This window comes from Aspergillus puulaauensis, chromosome 1, assembly GCF_016861865.1.
Source record: "Aspergillus puulaauensis MK2 DNA, chromosome 1, nearly complete sequence".
NCBI lineage: Eukaryota > Fungi > Ascomycota > Eurotiomycetes > Eurotiales > Aspergillaceae > Aspergillus > Aspergillus puulaauensis.
The window spans coordinates 305056-321603 of NC_054857.1; the positions used below are offsets into that span (position 1 = coordinate 305056).

General features: G+C 51.4%; 7 protein-coding genes across 7 annotated transcripts; 3 read left to right on the forward strand and 4 right to left on the reverse strand.

Moving 5' to 3' along the window:
- Positions 1-59: 59 nt before the first annotated feature.
- APUU_10139A (cupin domain-containing protein) lies at positions 60-728 on the reverse strand (the record flags this gene model as incomplete). The annotated part of the gene is made up of 2 exons (XM_041697474.1): positions 60-374; positions 432-728. 2 exons carry the CDS (start codon positions 726-728, stop codon positions 60-62), a joined length of 612 nt encoding a protein of 203 aa, XP_041549505.1.
- A 2643-nt stretch (positions 729-3371) lies between these two features.
- Positions 3372-4456, forward strand: APUU_10140S (uncharacterized protein; the record flags this gene model as incomplete). The annotated part of the gene is made up of 3 exons (XM_041697486.1): positions 3372-3483; positions 3533-3867; positions 3917-4456. 3 exons carry the CDS (start codon positions 3372-3374, stop codon positions 4454-4456), a joined length of 987 nt encoding a protein of 328 aa, XP_041549506.1.
- A 702-nt stretch (positions 4457-5158) lies between these two features.
- On the reverse strand, positions 5159-6632 carry APUU_10141A (putative cytochrome P450 monooxygenase; the record flags this gene model as incomplete). The annotated part of the gene is made up of 3 exons (XM_041697497.1): positions 5159-5290; positions 5377-6300; positions 6354-6632. 3 exons carry the CDS (start codon positions 6630-6632, stop codon positions 5159-5161), a joined length of 1335 nt encoding a protein of 444 aa, XP_041549507.1.
- A 944-nt stretch (positions 6633-7576) lies between these two features.
- On the reverse strand, positions 7577-8608 carry APUU_10142A (putative mitochondrial carrier protein (Pet8); the record flags this gene model as incomplete). The annotated part of the gene is made up of 2 exons (XM_041697508.1): positions 7577-8521; positions 8576-8608. 2 exons carry the CDS (start codon positions 8606-8608, stop codon positions 7577-7579), a joined length of 978 nt encoding a protein of 325 aa, XP_041549508.1.
- Positions 8609-9524: 916 nt separating this feature from the next.
- On the forward strand, positions 9525-11418 carry APUU_10143S (uncharacterized protein; the record flags this gene model as incomplete). Its single annotated transcript, XM_041697519.1, has 2 exons — positions 9525-9559; positions 9621-11418. The coding sequence occupies 2 exons, from the start codon at positions 9525-9527 to the stop codon at positions 11416-11418; spliced, it is 1833 nt and encodes a 610-aa protein (XP_041549509.1).
- Positions 11419-11884: 466 nt separating this feature from the next.
- Positions 11885-14080, forward strand: APUU_10144S (putative 5'-nucleotidase; the record flags this gene model as incomplete). The annotated part of the gene is made up of 4 exons (XM_041697530.1): positions 11885-11988; positions 12055-12265; positions 12334-12527; positions 12586-14080. The coding sequence occupies 4 exons, from the start codon at positions 11885-11887 to the stop codon at positions 14078-14080; spliced, it is 2004 nt and encodes a 667-aa protein (XP_041549510.1).
- Positions 14081-14363: 283 nt separating this feature from the next.
- On the reverse strand, positions 14364-16370 carry APUU_10145A (uncharacterized protein; the record flags this gene model as incomplete). The annotated part of the gene is made up of 3 exons (XM_041697541.1): positions 14364-15581; positions 15636-15966; positions 16030-16370. The coding sequence occupies 3 exons, from the start codon at positions 16368-16370 to the stop codon at positions 14364-14366; spliced, it is 1890 nt and encodes a 629-aa protein (XP_041549511.1).
- Between the last annotated feature and the right edge of the window lie 178 nt (positions 16371-16548).

The following is a 16548-nucleotide window of genomic DNA, read 5'->3' on the forward strand; positions in this document are numbered from 1 at the left end:
CAGGAGTATTCAAACACCAGCAAGCAGAATTGAAAGTCAGGCTGGGTTATAACCAATACTTAATCCACCTTCACTATACCCAACTTTTCATTCTCAGTCTTGCTTCTCTGACTCCACTGCGGTGCCTCATCCTCTCCCGCTTCCTCCTGCGCATCCCCCTCGGCTTTAGTCCCATGAACCGTCCTAGGATCATGCTCGGCAGGAGAATAGATAGTCACAACCTCCAGCGGAACATCACCTGCGTTCAAAAACTGATGCTGCGTTCCCGCGGGGACAATTACTACATCCCCCTCCTTGATCTTTTGCTCCTTGCCAGCCACAATCGCCTTGCCGGTGCCATGTGTGAAGAGCAGGATCTGGTCGACGGTGTGTTTCTAGTGCAGAAGTTAGCATTTCACAAAATATACTTCGTTGATTCATGGTCCACTTACCTCATCGCCTATTTCTCCATTCACAGGGATTTCCATTGCAACGAATTGCGAGTAGAGTCCGGTATGGACGACTTTGCGGAACACTCCAAACGAGCGGTTCGGGGATAGAATCCCCGGAAGGTAGACCATCTCATTTGGGGGTGGGTTGCTGACCATCCTGTATCCCTGAACTGGGGCTGATTTTGTTGAGTATAACTTGGCTGCGGAGCGAATCGGTTGTCGCGTTAATCTGATATTCGCGAGGATGTCGGGGCGGAGGTTTCTGGACAGTTTAAATAGTGAAAACCTATTCATCATCGATATAATTGATTTGCGATATTTCGGTGTCTGGCCATGGTTCTTATGTTGCCATGACTGAGACTATCCGCCGTCATTGTGTGGCTCGGTGGTGTCGGGTGTGACGTCGCCATCCATCATGAGTAGGTGCATTCCACCATAGAGATTTATCAGAACATGCGAGTAGACACTTTGCCGTATCGAACGTCCAGGCATGAAGCCGATCTTTGTAAGCCACTACTGTGAAATTAGTTAATCAGCCCAGATCTGGAAAGGCCGTATAGCATCAGCAGCCGATTCTCGACGTAGGCGGCTCTCCGATCTCGGACTGCAACATCCTAACATCAATGAAACAAGTAGTTAACTGGGCCATTTGACTCAGTCAGCAACGGATTTCTACTTCAGTCCAATCTGTCCAGGCTTGGGGGAATCCTACTTAAAGTAGTTAGCCATATTCGGCCGAACAGGCCCCGGGATGGAGCTCAAACTGACTTGGCGCTGTTCTTTTCTCATGTTTAGCTGTTGGGCTATCGAGGTATCAGAGGCCCTAGCACAGCATCAATGGAAGGATGGCCGAGCCTACAAAGAATACAACCCCTCCACTGCCTAAATTGCTAAGAACTATGACCCCAAGCCTAGCGTCTTGTCTCAAGCCTACCTCTGCTTTGGCGCTCCTTCCTTATGCCGGTGTGCACATCGATAAAAGAGTGCCATACCGCATCAAGAGCGCCACCCATGCAACTTCAGCTTCTTTATGCCACATTGTGTATAGGAAGGTGATCTTGAGACCAGAAGTGCCAGAGAAATCCGAAGGGGTGGGCCCAGTGGGGGGCCACGCGTGGAATGTTTTTCCTCAGCGCTGCAAGGAGAACTTCGGATCCCGCATTCTACTGCTGCCGACAGCTACCGATACCAGTATGCTACCTCAAACATCCCATTGGTCTGCACAATCCTCTCACAATGGCAATTCCAAGACTTTCCACAGTACAACGGAGCACGGTCATCCGAGGTGAGGGAGCTTTGGCTTGATCCTGAGCAAGGATATATCGGATCGACCAATAACCTCAACGCCACGAGCATCTAGCGTGACAGCGTTACTTTCCGTATGGTCAGCGTCGCATCATTCCCGATGGCCCTTGTGAAGGATTGATTGCATCATATTGCAGAGGGCGCTTTTAGGTGATTGTCGGACTACGGACTACGGCGAAAGTAACACAAGAGGCAACGGGTGCGTATCCTCGGACTCACAACTTGGTATTGATTTTCATAGCTGGAGTTCATTGACCCCAGAGTGAGAGCGCAGACGCAGTGGGGCTCTGAATTCCAGGCTCAGAGGCTAGTACAGTTCATGGCGGCTGCCTATGGGGGTGGAGATCATCGCACAGCCGAGCGATTTCCGTCCAAGAACAGGAATCTGGCAGGTCGAGGTCCTGTTCAACTTCAGGCTGCTCCAGATCCGAGGGGCCATGCATGATTGGCGCTCTCCACCTCTTGCTGTTATATCGGATCCTCTCGTCAACGGAATGACGTCGGCCCACCTATGCGGCGTGGCGCCACCAATCATCCCAAGAGGCCGGGTGCGTCTTTAATTTCCTGATTAACCGAACTGGGGGATGGATCAGCCTGCCATTCCGATTTGCCCTTGTGGTGTTCTCGCCCGCGGTCGAGGTCGTTAACGGAGCTCGTATACCCTCCTGGGCACGACCCTAGCCGCCTCAATTTCCCGCCATGACTTCCTCTTATCTTGGATGGCTTGGGTCGAGAGGTGTGAGTCGTCATGGATGCCTGTAGGTCGCTGGAACAAGAAGGGGTCAGCAACAAGCCGAAAGTCAATTAGGATGAGGCAAACGAAATAATTGGTCACCTTTTCGGGGATGAACGTGAAGCTGTCGAGTAAGCATGGATAGGATGACGGCGAGGCAAAGGGGAAACAAGGGACGAGGGAGAGGGGAAGAAGAGCATGGAAACTGGGAAGAGGAGAGGGGTGCGGGCCAAGGAGGGCGGTTCAGGTTCATTTCCAGGCACGCCGGCAACAATGACCTCAGCTTCTTCAGCTCCTCGCCATCCGAAAACAAATCCTCACTTTCCATCAACACTCTTCCTCTCTGTATCTGCTGGACTTTCTATCAGAGTCTCGACCGTCCCAGAACCACGAACACTCCACGATGCAGCTGTCAATCCCCCGGGTCTTCTCCAGATTTTTCAGTCTCCTCCCCCCCTCCCCCGCGCTGTCTCGCCGATCCGGTGGTCCACAGTGGGTGTGAAGCACTGGCAGGGAAAGCACACACCATCAGGCGAGGTGGATTCGCGCCATCCAACGATGTGCCTCAGGCTCAGGACCCAGCGGCACTGCCTACTGCAATCGTTTAATGTCGCCCATGCAGGCTCCACTTCCAATCCGACCCGAGGATCAAAACAAGTCGCATTCAACTCATTCCTCGCAGTCTTAGCTCAATGCATCGTCCGTTTCAGAAGGATTGGCGAAGGTCCGGGGGTGACTGGATGGCGAGCCTGGCGAGGACATGGCCTGGATGGGCGATATAAAGGCCGCAGCATCGTCCGCAAATCCAGCTAGCATGACTCTCCTCCGCGTTCTCCTCTTGTCTTTCAGATTACATTTTTCGCTATCTCAGAAACCTCCGTGACTTCATCTGTACCTTCAAAATGATTTCGAAGATAGATCCCGCTGTTGAGTCCAACTCTAACGTCCCTGTGGCCCAGTTCCTTCCTCAAATTTATAAGGACTCTCTTGACGAGAAGGTCATCATCATTGTTGGTAGGTACCTGAAGGTTCCATCTCTACAACGCTACTAAACAGGCTTTAGGTGGGGCCAATGGCATTGGTGCAAGCCTTGTCCAGCTGTGCTGCTCAAATGGAGCTTATGTGATAATCGGAGATGTCGATGACTCCCGCGGAGAGCGGATGGCCAGCAAGTGCGTTGAGAACTGGCCTGTCTACTGGGACCCTTCTCAGCCTCCAAAGCCACCACGTTCCGTCTTCCAGAAGACAGACGTGACAGACTACCAGGCTGTCCTGGACCTCTTCGAAAAGACTTTCAAGAAATACAAGCGTATCGATCACGTCGTCGTCACTGCTGGCAGTACTGAGACCGACGAGACATGGTTCGATCACACCCTGAACCTCACCCAAATCCGCAAGGTAAGACATCTACCAAATGGCGAAGGCTTTAGTACTAATGGTCATCCAGGCTCCATCGAGCAAAGACATCGATGTGAACCTAGTCGGAACTCTCTATGTCACCCGCATCGCCAGCGTTTACCTCCGCCACAACCGCGGCCCCGGCGTCGACCGCTCCATTCTCCTCTTCTCCTGCGCCGCCGGCTTCAAGGAGACCCCTGTTGTGTCCGTCTACCAAGCCGCCAAGCACGGTGTCCAAGGACTTATGCGCTCTCTCCGCTCCAACCTCAATTCGCCATACAGGCACAGCATCCGTATTAACACTATCTGCCCTTGGGTTACCCAAACCAACAACAACTTTCCCAAGACCGTGGCGGCGCGCTGGACAGAGGAAGGCCTACCCATCAGTCTTCCCGAGGATGTGGCCAAGGTTTCCGCCGGCGTTCTATGCGACGACTCCCTCCACGGCACCTCCATGTACGTCGCGGGCACCCGCGCCTGGGAAATCGAAAACAACATCGACCGTCTAGAATCCCAGTGGCTCGGCGAAGAGCCTTCCCAGATCCTCGCCCAGGGGCAAAGCGTTCTAATGGAGGTGTTTGCTGCGTGAGGCGTAGGCTGGCCTACATCACGTAATAGCTGCACTGTTTGATATTTCATTGATACCCACCCTCATTATTACATTCTCTGCCAGCAAATTATTATTGCACGATAAATTTGAAGACCTGCTATGATGATTACTAGATTGGATGCAGGATGAATGCTAGCTAGAACTGTCGGTATACAGGTCTTGATGATCATCATGACGTTTATGTTGCTTACTATTATGCAATACAATTAGTTATATACCTCATTCCCTACTTCAGAGTCAGTCTATTCCACCATGTAAGCCCATGCGTTCCATCCAATACCGTAGGATAAACCACCACCCCCGTTGAGCGATCTGTAACCACTTCGTCCAAATTATTTGATATCAACAGTCTCCTATGGCATCATCCCACCATCGGCATCGTGCCACCCGACTCGGAAGGGAGGGGCTCGGCGATCACTTCCACCGAAACATTTAACAGGGATTGGCCGAATTCACATGAATGAGAGAATATTGTCCGTCGGTATCTTTAAACTTTATATTGTATTCCAACTGCGAATCGTAGGGCTTTCGCCACCTGGGCCATGTGAATGATTCACGCTGTGGATCTTAACTCTACAGGACGAAAGTTTACAATTTACAAATAAGTATAGCCGAACCCAAAATAATAACTATTTCCCAAAATATGGCATATGGTCTAGCCGGGCGAAAAGCATTGCATTTTCACGCCAGCTCTCCAAAGTAGCCCCTGCCTCTAGCAACCCTGGGTCGACACTCAACCAACATGGAGGACGACTCGAGGGAATTAGGAATCTCCAAGTTCACGTCCTGGTCTCTATTCTGGAGTAAATGAATCTAAAAGTGCAAATGTGATTTAGTAAGGATATCAAACTAACGGATCATTTTCTAAGATGTTCTGTCAGGGTATAAGGCCAACTCACATCGTCAAACTCCCGCAACAGCACAACAACCGCCTTCTTCGCTTGTAACCAAGCAGCCTCTAACTTAGGGCAATGAGGCGTACAAGCCGTAAACGGTAAAAGGGATCCTTCCATAAAAGCGCGCTGTCGCCGATCCACAGCAAGCCAACGCTCAGGGCGGAATGTAGCCGGGTCGTTTCCATATATAGACTTGTTCGCTAAGATAAGGCACGGGTGCCATATCACCGTAGTTCCTTGGGGTATCCGTGTGGACGGTAACGGTATATCGCGAGGTCCGGTTTTGATTCGCATACCGGTAGGGTGGTTTTGGAGTAAGATCAGTCTCATTGTCTCCTTAAAAACGGCGTTTAGGTAAAAGGCTCCTGTCATGTCCCCCGAGTGGGGAACGGTTGTTCGGTCCCAGAACCGCGGCATATTGTCTATTTCGTTCTGCAGTCTGCGAAGGACTCTTGGTTGACTCAGGAGAAACGTGAATACGGAGACTAGGGTCGCTGTTATAGTTTCAACACTGGCGGTTATGACGGACGATTCATCAGGGCGGCCAGCGTCTTTGTAGATGTCGCGAGGAGGGACAGGATAATGCCCGTATGCTGGCGCCGAGACGTCGCTCGAGAGACCATAGCATGAGAATCGATCTCTTTTGAGAATGTAAACAGGACCTCGTAATAACATTTCTTCTACTGTCGTGAAAAATGAAGAACTGGGTTGATTCTGGCGCCTGTTATTAGGTTCAGAAAGATAGGCACCATTAGCGAACCAGGCCCTGAGTTCATCTGCGAATAGACGCAGTGACAGGCTCAGGTCGATGATTCGATGTCGCCGGATTGTCCGAACAGTGTCCCGCATGGCTTCTGCGACAGGGTCCTCTTGTCCGAGTGGTTCCTGTTGATCGGGCGGTCGATCCCCCTGGTTATTCCGGCTCAACTGGATTGCAGTTAGTTATATGCCCACCCACACAAAAAAAGGTACGAGCGAACCTCATCTAGAACCCGTGCCCGATATATTCTTGCAATATCGCGAGCATCGCTCAAGCTAATAATGTTCGGTCCCAAGCGTACGGCTTTCCCATACTTCCGATGCCATTGGGCTAGGCGTCGACCGTGGCCCGAGGACCGCTGCACACTCACCCACCAAAGATCCGAAAACGCAGCAAACACGGGTCCTGGAATGTACCTCACACGACGATAGTTATAAAGTAGATGAAATAGACTTGCGACCACTAAAGCTAGCGCAGCCGCGATTACGCACGCGACCATGGACGAGAGTATCCGGGGATAGCACAGTGAAGCATTATCGTGTGGACTGGTGGCGGGGATTTCATAGCTAGGCTACAGTAACAGTAAGAGTAATCAAATCGGGTTCACTCAAAAGTCCAGTGCCATGATTGATTTCAACCTGCATTTTGATCGGAAGGAAGAACGCGACAGTTGGCGGCAGGCAGTTAGTTATATTCAAGGATGATGTCGGCCGTGAGATCCCGAAGTCGGGGACCCGGGGCGTCCCGAGATTAATCTACTTCAAATCGAGAAATTGGTGCTGTCCAAGCCTTCAAGGTACTTCACTTCGCTCTTGATTGTTACCCATTCCTATTAGCTCAATCGAATGCCAACTTGAGTCACCGCTACTATATGCATGCGCAGTTGCCTTCCACGCCCGGATCTGTCACCCATCCACTGTTGCCTGTGTTCGGGCAGCATTCTCTGCTGATCGACCAGCTCATATGCACGGTGCCTTAGTGAACAGACCGGAAGAAAGTTCCCTGGCGATTTCTTGTCCGATGAACCTGTTGAAATCCACGCTTTAGGCCGAAGAATATTCCCGTTTATACATGCTTTTATCAATTCCGGAGTTGCGTCTAATGGTGCCAATCCGCTCGGTATTTTTATAACCCAGCTCAAGCGCGAGGATAGACAGTCCAAAGAGGGTCCAGACCTACTCCGTAGACCCGAGGTGACGACGTAAAGTGCCCCGCGATTGTTACCGTATGGGTCCCAGCCGCCATGACCACCATCTCGTGGCCCTACCATCCAAGTGGGCTATCCCGGATAATGACGCCTTCAAAGGCACCAATTCTCGCATAAGACACCTTTCACATACCCGATTCCTTGAAGAGTGTCTTGAGAGCCAAAGGTTGATTCGCAGATCCATATCATCATGGACTTGGGTAGTGCCTTGCCAACAGTCGCTATCGTTATGCAGTTCAGTGAGGGCTAGCTTGTTCTTGTGAGGCGCTCGACTTCTGGGAATACAGCTTGATGCCATCGTAACAGCCAAGAAACAAGCCGCTTCCCAGCATAGCTGCGACACAAGTCAAAGAGGCGCCTCGAAACAGACCTCGAACTCCGTCCGCGACAAGAATGCCGCGCGCAACGGCAATCGGCCCTTGAGGTGACGTTGAAGTTGAGTTCGCGCCACTAAGTTCCGGGCTAATTGGTATTATCTTTGGTGGCAATGAGCTTTGGCTAGCTCGGCTCCCCGCGGCGAGTCGCATTCGCGTCTTTACCACATCAATCGGCACCAAACACAGCGAAACAGCAGCACCCGCCACTCCTGCAGAGAACAGACTCACTCTGACTTGTTCCGGGATGGTCGGAGGGTTTTTAAACCTCTCTAGCCAGGAGGCCTTGGAGTATTCATACAGGCAAAATGTCATGGTAGTACCGGGGAGATGACTAGCGGCAAGAACTGTGTACCCCGTCCACAGCTTCCGAGGACGGCTCATAAGCTCGTGAAGCATGGTCAGGACAGGATACTTATGGCCCCCTGACCCGTGAGACTTGGAAACTTGGGCGTTCTGCTTCAGTACTTCTGCAGGATTGAGAATGGCACAGGACGCAAGCTCGGCCGCTGCACTGCTGATTGCATAGGCCGCTGCTGCGGGCATCTTTTCGGAGCTTGTCTCTTCACTGCCACTCAAAAGGGCAGATTTTGCAGTCTCATATATGTAAAAGAATATGACTGATGACGGGATAGCTGTGACTATCGTAGGGCCAATGCCTTGGTACAGGCCGCGGAACATGGTTGGTCGAAACCCGCCTTTGGCATTTTTATATTTCGTCAAATAGCCAGGGGACTGGATACGCGTGATAAGCGTATCAAAGGGGTGGATGATGGATTCCACAGCCAAGGCAGAAGCTCCTGCAGACTTCGCACTCAATCAGCTATTTCCAAATAAACGGTCACCACAGGCCATACATACGACCGGGATTGATACAGTCGAGCTCCAAGGCATGGCGATATATATCGTTAGCTGCACGTTTATAACGTTGTTGGAAAATAGCTAGAACATAAATTTGATGGAAGACAAACTACCTAGTCAATACCATCGTAACCTTAATATCGGAACCAAAAGCAAGGGGTTGGGTGCATCGGAGTCCGCGGCTTCCACCTGACCGTATAGTATTCCCGTGGCCCGTCGAATTACTTCAGGCAGCCCCGATTTGTGTAACAAAGAGCCAAAGAAAATAATACGTAGATGTAGTCCTGTTGAAACTTGAGCCTCAGTATGTTGGAAAGTTTGATCCACCATACTTAACATGGCAAATGGTGTGATCTGCCCAGGGTCTGGCCAGTTCGCTGGAAACCATAATTGCACATGGTAACCTTCAAAGTTACAGGTCAGCAAAGAGGCTTGTCCTGCACTCGTTTTACATCTTTTTGATCCAATCCATCCATCTGGAGGGTTGAATGCTCTGCATTGTGTATAGTCAAGTTAACAAGAAGTCACCACAGGCTGACCTAATCACAATCACATGCTTGCAACATAAATGCCAAGAGAAAAATGAATGTTCCCTTTTTGCGCTCGCGATGTCGGAGAAACTCCCCAGTCTTCTATGAATAATGCAAGCTGCATTCTCACAAAACTATGCAGGTAGCTGACCTGTCATCATGCCACTTTTATCCTCGTGTCTCCGCTGATTCGTGGGCTGCAGGCCTCGTGTCTCTGTGTCTCCGCGTTCGCCCTGACAAACAGAAAGTGAGAATGCTCTGACATTTCTCTACCCCGCCTAGGTACAGCAAGCGTTACCAGTTACATTGATTCTGGCAGCCTGTTTGGTGCCAGCTCTCCCCTCTTTTTTCCCTTGTCTTTGTAGGCCGATCATTTCCTTGACCCAATTTCACTTCTCGTTGTTTCCTATAACGCAATCATGGGCAAACCTCCAGCGGCTATAATCATCGCTCGGTATGCAATACCATCTCTCACCTTATGACCCTGATCAATGCTGATTCACTGTTCAAAATAGGCACGGTGCGCGTCTAGATGCTGCCAACAAAGACTGGCACTTGACTTCTTCAACGCCCTATGACCCACCTTTATCGTATGGAGGCTGGCTCCAGTCGCGCGCTCTTGGGTCACGAATCATCAACGAGGTGCGTTTGTTGGAGGACCAACTAGGCGGATCGACGCACGATGCGCAAGACTCGCACCTCCAAGCTCATCGTCCTCGAGAACGAAAACAGAAGCCGAGAGTCATCCTCCATACCTCCCCTTTCCTGCGCTGCGTGCAAACGGCCATCGCTATTAGCTCCGGTATCAACCAAAACTATACCGATTTAGAATCCCTACATGGGTCACGACTTCCAACGTCACCCAGTTCAAACAACAATCCTGCTATACCCGAGTCAATAGCCAGTGCCGGATCAGCGACTCACTCTAAAAATAACCCTCGGTCCCTTCTACGCGTTGACGCCTGTCTTGGAGAATGGCTGAACCCCGAGTACTTCGAGAGCATTATTCCTCCTCCCAAGTCAGAGAGAATGGTTGCGGCCGCAAAGACAGAACTCTTGCGCCGTGATGACAGCATCATCCCAGCGGCCGACAAACATGCTACTCCAACCTCGCGCCATTTTCCTAGCGGCTGGAGTAGTCCGAATCCCAGCCAGGAGGAAGAAGAACCCAAAAATGAAACCGAGTCGGCGCCCATTCCCACCAACCCGGGACAAAGGAATCGTGCTGGTAGTTACGATTCTCTGAAGGCAATACACACCCCATGGGGCCGACGAATGTTGAAGGTCAACACAGATATTCCCGCCGTTCCTGACGCGGCATACTCACCACCTATCCCAAGTTACGCGATCTCGCCCTCAAATCCTATTCCAGACGGTTACGTAACACATGCGCGTGATGCTTGCGTCCTGGTTGACTATCAGTGGGATAGCATGCGTGAACCGCAGAACTGGGGCAGTGGAGGTGAATATGGCGATGAATGGAGTACCATGCTTACGCGCTTTAGCAACGGTATTGAGCGGATGATCTCATGGTACGAAAACGATGATGCTTCGACAGCACCTCTTCATCGCCGGACCCGCTCGCAGTTACAGTTCTTGGGACAGGATGAAGTGGAGGATTCTGCGGGCGACACCATTTTAATAATCGTGACTCACGGAGCCGGTTGCAATGCGCTGATAGGTGCGCTATCGGGTCAGCCAACGCTGGTAAACGTCGCCACAGCTTCTCTCACACTCGCTGTTCGTAAGGACTGTATGAGAGAGACATCATCGATCTACGGGCGAACAAAGGTATATGACTCGCGCAGTAAGATATCCGGGCCGGAAGATTACAGCCTAGTCGACGTCGCATCAACAGATCATTTGCGACCCGGAACAAGTCCGAGTGCCTCGATCCGCTCTCCCATCACGAGCAGTACACCACCTCCCTCCATTCCTTCATATCGACATCGTTCGACAATCTCCTCAGGCCCCATTCTACTGAGCCCGTCTCTAAAACCCGGTATGGGCTTGCACTCCTGGACAACCCCTCGGGCCTCTTCGGGGCTCTGGAGCTCTGTTTCAGGCGATCGCGATACGGCCGACGATCTGGTTCCCAATTTTGGAAGTCCTGTCTCTCCACCCCCGTCATCACTTTCAGGGATGGACGGTCTCAGCTTGAACCCTGGGCCGACTTCTGGGGAGTCAACACCGTCAGGACCACTACCGCAGCGAACACCGTCCCAACGCGGTCTCTGGCGAAGTGCACCGCTTAACAAAGAGCGGTCCGCTCATTCAAATCGGCGTTGGACAGTAGCTGAGAGACCACTATGAATTTGTCTTATGGACACCACTCCCTGTTGTTATTATTGCATACCTCTCTCACACCAGCCCAGTTAGGCTTTAGGTGCCTCACGACATTTACGTATAATGACTGAAACGATTTGGCATTTCAGGGCAGTCTAGTTGACAGACTGGGTCTTTGAGTTATGACTCGCTTATATCATCTCAATTCACGCTGTACAAAAACGCCCCCCAATAGGAATATTTGCATCTATAATAACCTTCTTCCACTAAAGTAGCCTGGTCGATCCTCCGCAATACGTAATTGCTGATTGGCGGGGCACGCCTCGGTGCCTGAGTGCCTGACAGCAATTGTCCCGCAGCTCCCGCGTGCTCACCGTGTCCAAGACTCCAAACAATGATTCCTTCTATCCACCCACCCCCCTCCTTAGTCTTCTCCCTCGTTGCTGCGTAGCCAGGAGCACTCCGCCCTTTTTTGCATATATACGCGCCCAGCATGGCTTCCATTGAAACCGATGGTTCATCCGTGACCTATTCTTCTGAAAGAACCGGCGTCCCCGACCTCCGCCTTATCCACTACAATGACGTCTATCACGTTGAGTGTGTCAATACTCTATATCCTTTGTTTCCTATGCCTTTCCGTATGGGACTAATTGATGCTTAAAGGCCAGGTTCTGCCGAGCCAGCAGGCGGCGCCCCGCGCTTCCAGACCATCATAAACCACTACCGATCGCATTCCAGCTTCGACGGCCAACCCGCACCCCTCACCTTCTTCTCCGGCGATGCGTTCAATCCCAGTCTCGAGAGTACCGTTACAAAAGGGAGGCATATGGTTCCCTTCCTCAATAAAGCAGGAACAGATGTAGCTTGCATGGGCGTGAGTGGATCCCGGTCCCAATTGATGGTTGTGGAATCGTGTCAACGTGATTGTCTGACTCTTGGTAGAATCATGATCTTGATTTCGGCGTTGCGCAATTCCGCCATTTGCGCGACCAGTGCCAATTCCCTTGGCTTTTGGCCAATGTCTTAGATCCAGCACTGGGCGAGGGTGTGCCGATTGCAAACTGCGAGAAGACATGCATGCTGACATCCTCCAATGGGATCAAAGTGGGAGTAATCGGTCTGGGGGAACGCGAATGGTGCGCCCTACATGTCTTATATTATGCGAATATGGAACTAATCTTTTCGTCTCTACAGGCTAGGAACGATCAATTCCCTTCCTCCTGATCTTATCTATCAATCCGCTTCAAAGACCGCGATCGAGCTAGTCCCGGGTTTACGAGAGCAAGGAGCAGAAATAATCATTGCTGTTACGCACCAACGAGAGCCAAATGACCATAAACTAGCAGAGAACATCCCCCATGGGATGATAGATATTATCTTAGGAGGTCATGACCATTTCTACGGCCATGCATTCCTGAATGGCGTTCACGTATTACGATCAGGTACCGACTTCAAGCAGCTGAGCTATATCGAGGCCTTCCGGAAAGCAGACGGCTCAGGCTGGGATTTTAATATCATTCGACGGGACATGAACCGATCGATCCCCGAGGACCCATCAAGTATAGCTCTAGTCGCTAAGCTTACAAGTAGCCTAAAGGCTAAGTTAGATAAGCCCGTTGGATATACCGTCCGCCCCCTTGATGGACGATTCTCTACCGTACGCTGCCGAGAGTCCAACTTGGGCAACTTTGCCTGCGATCTGATGCGCTTCTATTATCGCGCTGACTGTGCGTTAATGGCAGGAGGTACTATTCGTGGTGACCAAATATACCCTCCTGGGGTACTCCGTCTCCGCGATGTTTTGAACTGTTTTCCTTTCGAAGATCCTGTCGTTTTACTACGCCTGAAAGGCAAGGCCCTTTTTGATGCGCTGGAAAACGGCGTAAGCCAACTTCCGGCCCTGGAAGGCCGCTTCACGCAGGTTTCCAATATCACCTTTAGTTTCAACCCATCCGCGCCTACCGGCTCTCGCATCAACTGGGCCAAGGTAGGCGGGAAACCGATTGATTTTGAACAGAGCTATACACTAGCTACCAGAGGCTACATGGCACGCGGGAAAGACGGCTTCGAATCCCTTCTCGTTCAATCCGAAGGCGGCGAGGTAGAAGAGCTCGTCGACGAAGAAAGCGGAACTCTCATCAGCACATTAATACGACAATATTTCCTAAGTCTAAAGGTCCTAGGTAAATGGCAACGCCTGGGAAAGAGCATGACCCGGCATTGGGCCGACGTGCAGAAGAACATGCAAGACAGTGGCTTCCTAAAACCACCGTCCGCCCTTCCATCGCCAAACGCAGAGAAGGTCCCCAGCCACTCACAACGCCCGCCCATGCAACGCAAACAGCACTATTACTACGGCCGCTTCGCCGAAGCTCGGACGCAAGCCGTAAGCGAAGAAGCAAAAGGGCCGGCGATAGACGATTCAATGGACTCGGATTCTGACGAAGATCCGGACATCCTTATCTCTCCGCGGCCCATCACCAACTATGTCACCCTTCCCGCGCGGTCAGCAGAAGACGAGGAGTCCCGACTACGGCTGGCGCGCTGGGCGACGCGCCGTTGGTTGCGCAAGGTAGGGATCAGCTCGACTATGGACCAGGAGAACCAGGACGATCCATTTACACCGACTTGGACGCCAGGAATTTCGCCCCGGCTGGAGGGCAGGATTGTCATCGAAGAGAAGGCGTGAGCATATTCAGGGCTAGAGATAATTTACGACTATACGATAGGAGATCTACTTATTGGCTACCACTTGGTAGATATTCTGGCCATGCGTGACATGACGGTCTAAATGAGGTGCTATTGGTAAAAAGGATGGATATCATTATCGTAGAGATTTCGTCTATACACATTTATTTAGATTTTCGGGTATCCGAATCAAGAAATCGATTCATCTGATGAGCAATTCTGCCACTTCCTGATTTGTAGAAGTTGGGTATTGACGGGGAAAATTGTCTCTGATTGCAGATTGATTATTGAACACCAACAGGTTTGGCACCAGAGAGGTTCACCACTCTTCCTCCGGCAGCTAAAGCGGCGGCACCACCAATAGCCATAGTCGGAGGGGGTTGAACCCAGCCCGGGACACCCGTGTCCTCCGATTCACGAGCATATATGGTTTGCCATACATTGGGGAACCCCGTGGGCAAAGCACCACGCAGTCGCGCACCGGGGATAGCGAATCGCGGATTCCGATGTGTGAGGTACCCACGCATAAGACCCTGAGTCAGGAGGGAGGCGAGTATGGATTCAATTTCACGCAACAGTGTAGATGGTTTGTCGGATTCTTCGTCGAATCCTTCCGCGTATGGGTCCAGTTCGTATTGGCTGTAGTCTAAGTCTAGGGCCCCATCGACCAGGGTTCTGGATGGATTCGATTGCCACTCCCCTTTTGGGTCGAAGGAGCCCTCGGGGCAAAGGTAGTCAGAGTATTTGGATAGGAGGGACGGGTCGGGACCATTTCCGTTCGTGACAGGGTCGTTAAGCGAAACGAAGTCCTGGTCAGGGGCTACTGACACGACCTGTGACCCGTAGGAGCTCTTGTTCGCTGGTTTTTGTAGGTTGTTTGCGAATGGGGATGTTGTTGGCATCGTGGATGATGAAGGGTGTTGGGATTGTAGCCATCGTACGGCAGCTTCAAGTTTGTTGAGGTACAGGAATGGAGGTGGCCCTCTCTGGGTTTGACCCTGGGGCTCTCCATGAAAGCCACCGTGTATGAAGACCTTCCGTGCAAGAGAGCGCCATACGATGATTTCACATCGGTTGCGCAATGGGAGCAGGATGCCTTTTCGGGCAAACCATTCAGTGGCTGGTGAATTCATACTAAGGTGGTCTCTGAAGGCAATGTAATCTCCGCGGGCAATAAGTTGGCAAAGCGGGATAAACTTGTCAGCTAACCCCTGTGCTTCGGGTCGCTGTAGTAGATTTAGGGATGGAAAGCGGCCCATTACAATATTGCACGAGATGAGGTATGTGAGAATGAGTCGTTTCTGGTTTATGGCTTGATGGTGACATTGGTCGTAAGCGGATTGCAACGCAATCTGGGCCGGAAAAAACAGGTTGTTCGAGAACAAGTAGCGTCCAAGGTAATACAGGTAGGTGACTCTCTGACCGGCGGGAAAGTATTTCAGTGGCGGGGATTGAGCAGTGATGCTTGCAAACATCTGCTCTGCGTTTCGAAGCTTGCCACACTAGAAATCAGTGTCAGTGGCCGTTCACCAAAAATGCATCGAGGATCGTCGCACCTGAAAAAGAAGCTTGAGGCACAAGTTAGCCATCAGATAGATCCCAACACGCTTCCCCTCGGGCTTCCCGTGGACTCCAGGTGTGCCGCTGCGGTCAGTCAGGCATTTAATGAAGGCCTCTCGAACCACATTCGCGGACTTCTCCACTAATGTGACCTTCTCGGTGCTCTCATCCTGATCTGCACCACCCTCTAGTCTCAACAAGTGTGCAACCAGTTCAGGTCGGCGATCTAGTCCCATGGCCAGCTTTGCCAGAACTTTGGAGAGGTAAAGTACGGTGGGCAAGACAACGATACCGAATTGGCTGTCACCAAGTGCCATGACGCATTGGCTGATATAGAGCAAAGCAGTCAGTATACAAGGCAGTGAGTATCATTTGAGGTATCAAACTCACTTTAGGAGCCCTTTCAACACATCATATGTCTCAAGCAAATTCTCGACATTCACGTCGCGCAGGAAGGAGAAGTACAGCTTCATGAATGTTGGGAAAGCAGTCCATGAGCTCCCCCCTTTAGATTTGGGCACCAATCCTTCGCAGCGCCGTAACAGATCCGCTTCTTTTGGTGATCCATTGGGGTATCTGTGTTGCAGTTCAACCACCATCCGTCCGTACACGTCGGGTAGCGGCGGTTCGATCTGCAAAAAGTCTTGGAGTTTGGCGCCATCCCGGTCTCTAACTATCTCGGCCAGTGATGTGATAAACCGGTCAAGGACAGGAGTGCCTTGGAACGCCATCGTATCGTCCGTAGGAGGCGGGTCGTGGGGTGAAAGGAGGGCCTGGTGACTAGGGTGATGCCGTTGTCATAGAAGCTCGAATCTCGCGCTGGGAGCGTAGAAGGCGAAATTATCGGAGCTCGCGCATGTTCAAAAGGGGTGGTTTCGAATTTTCCCGTGCGTCGCGAAATAGATCTAG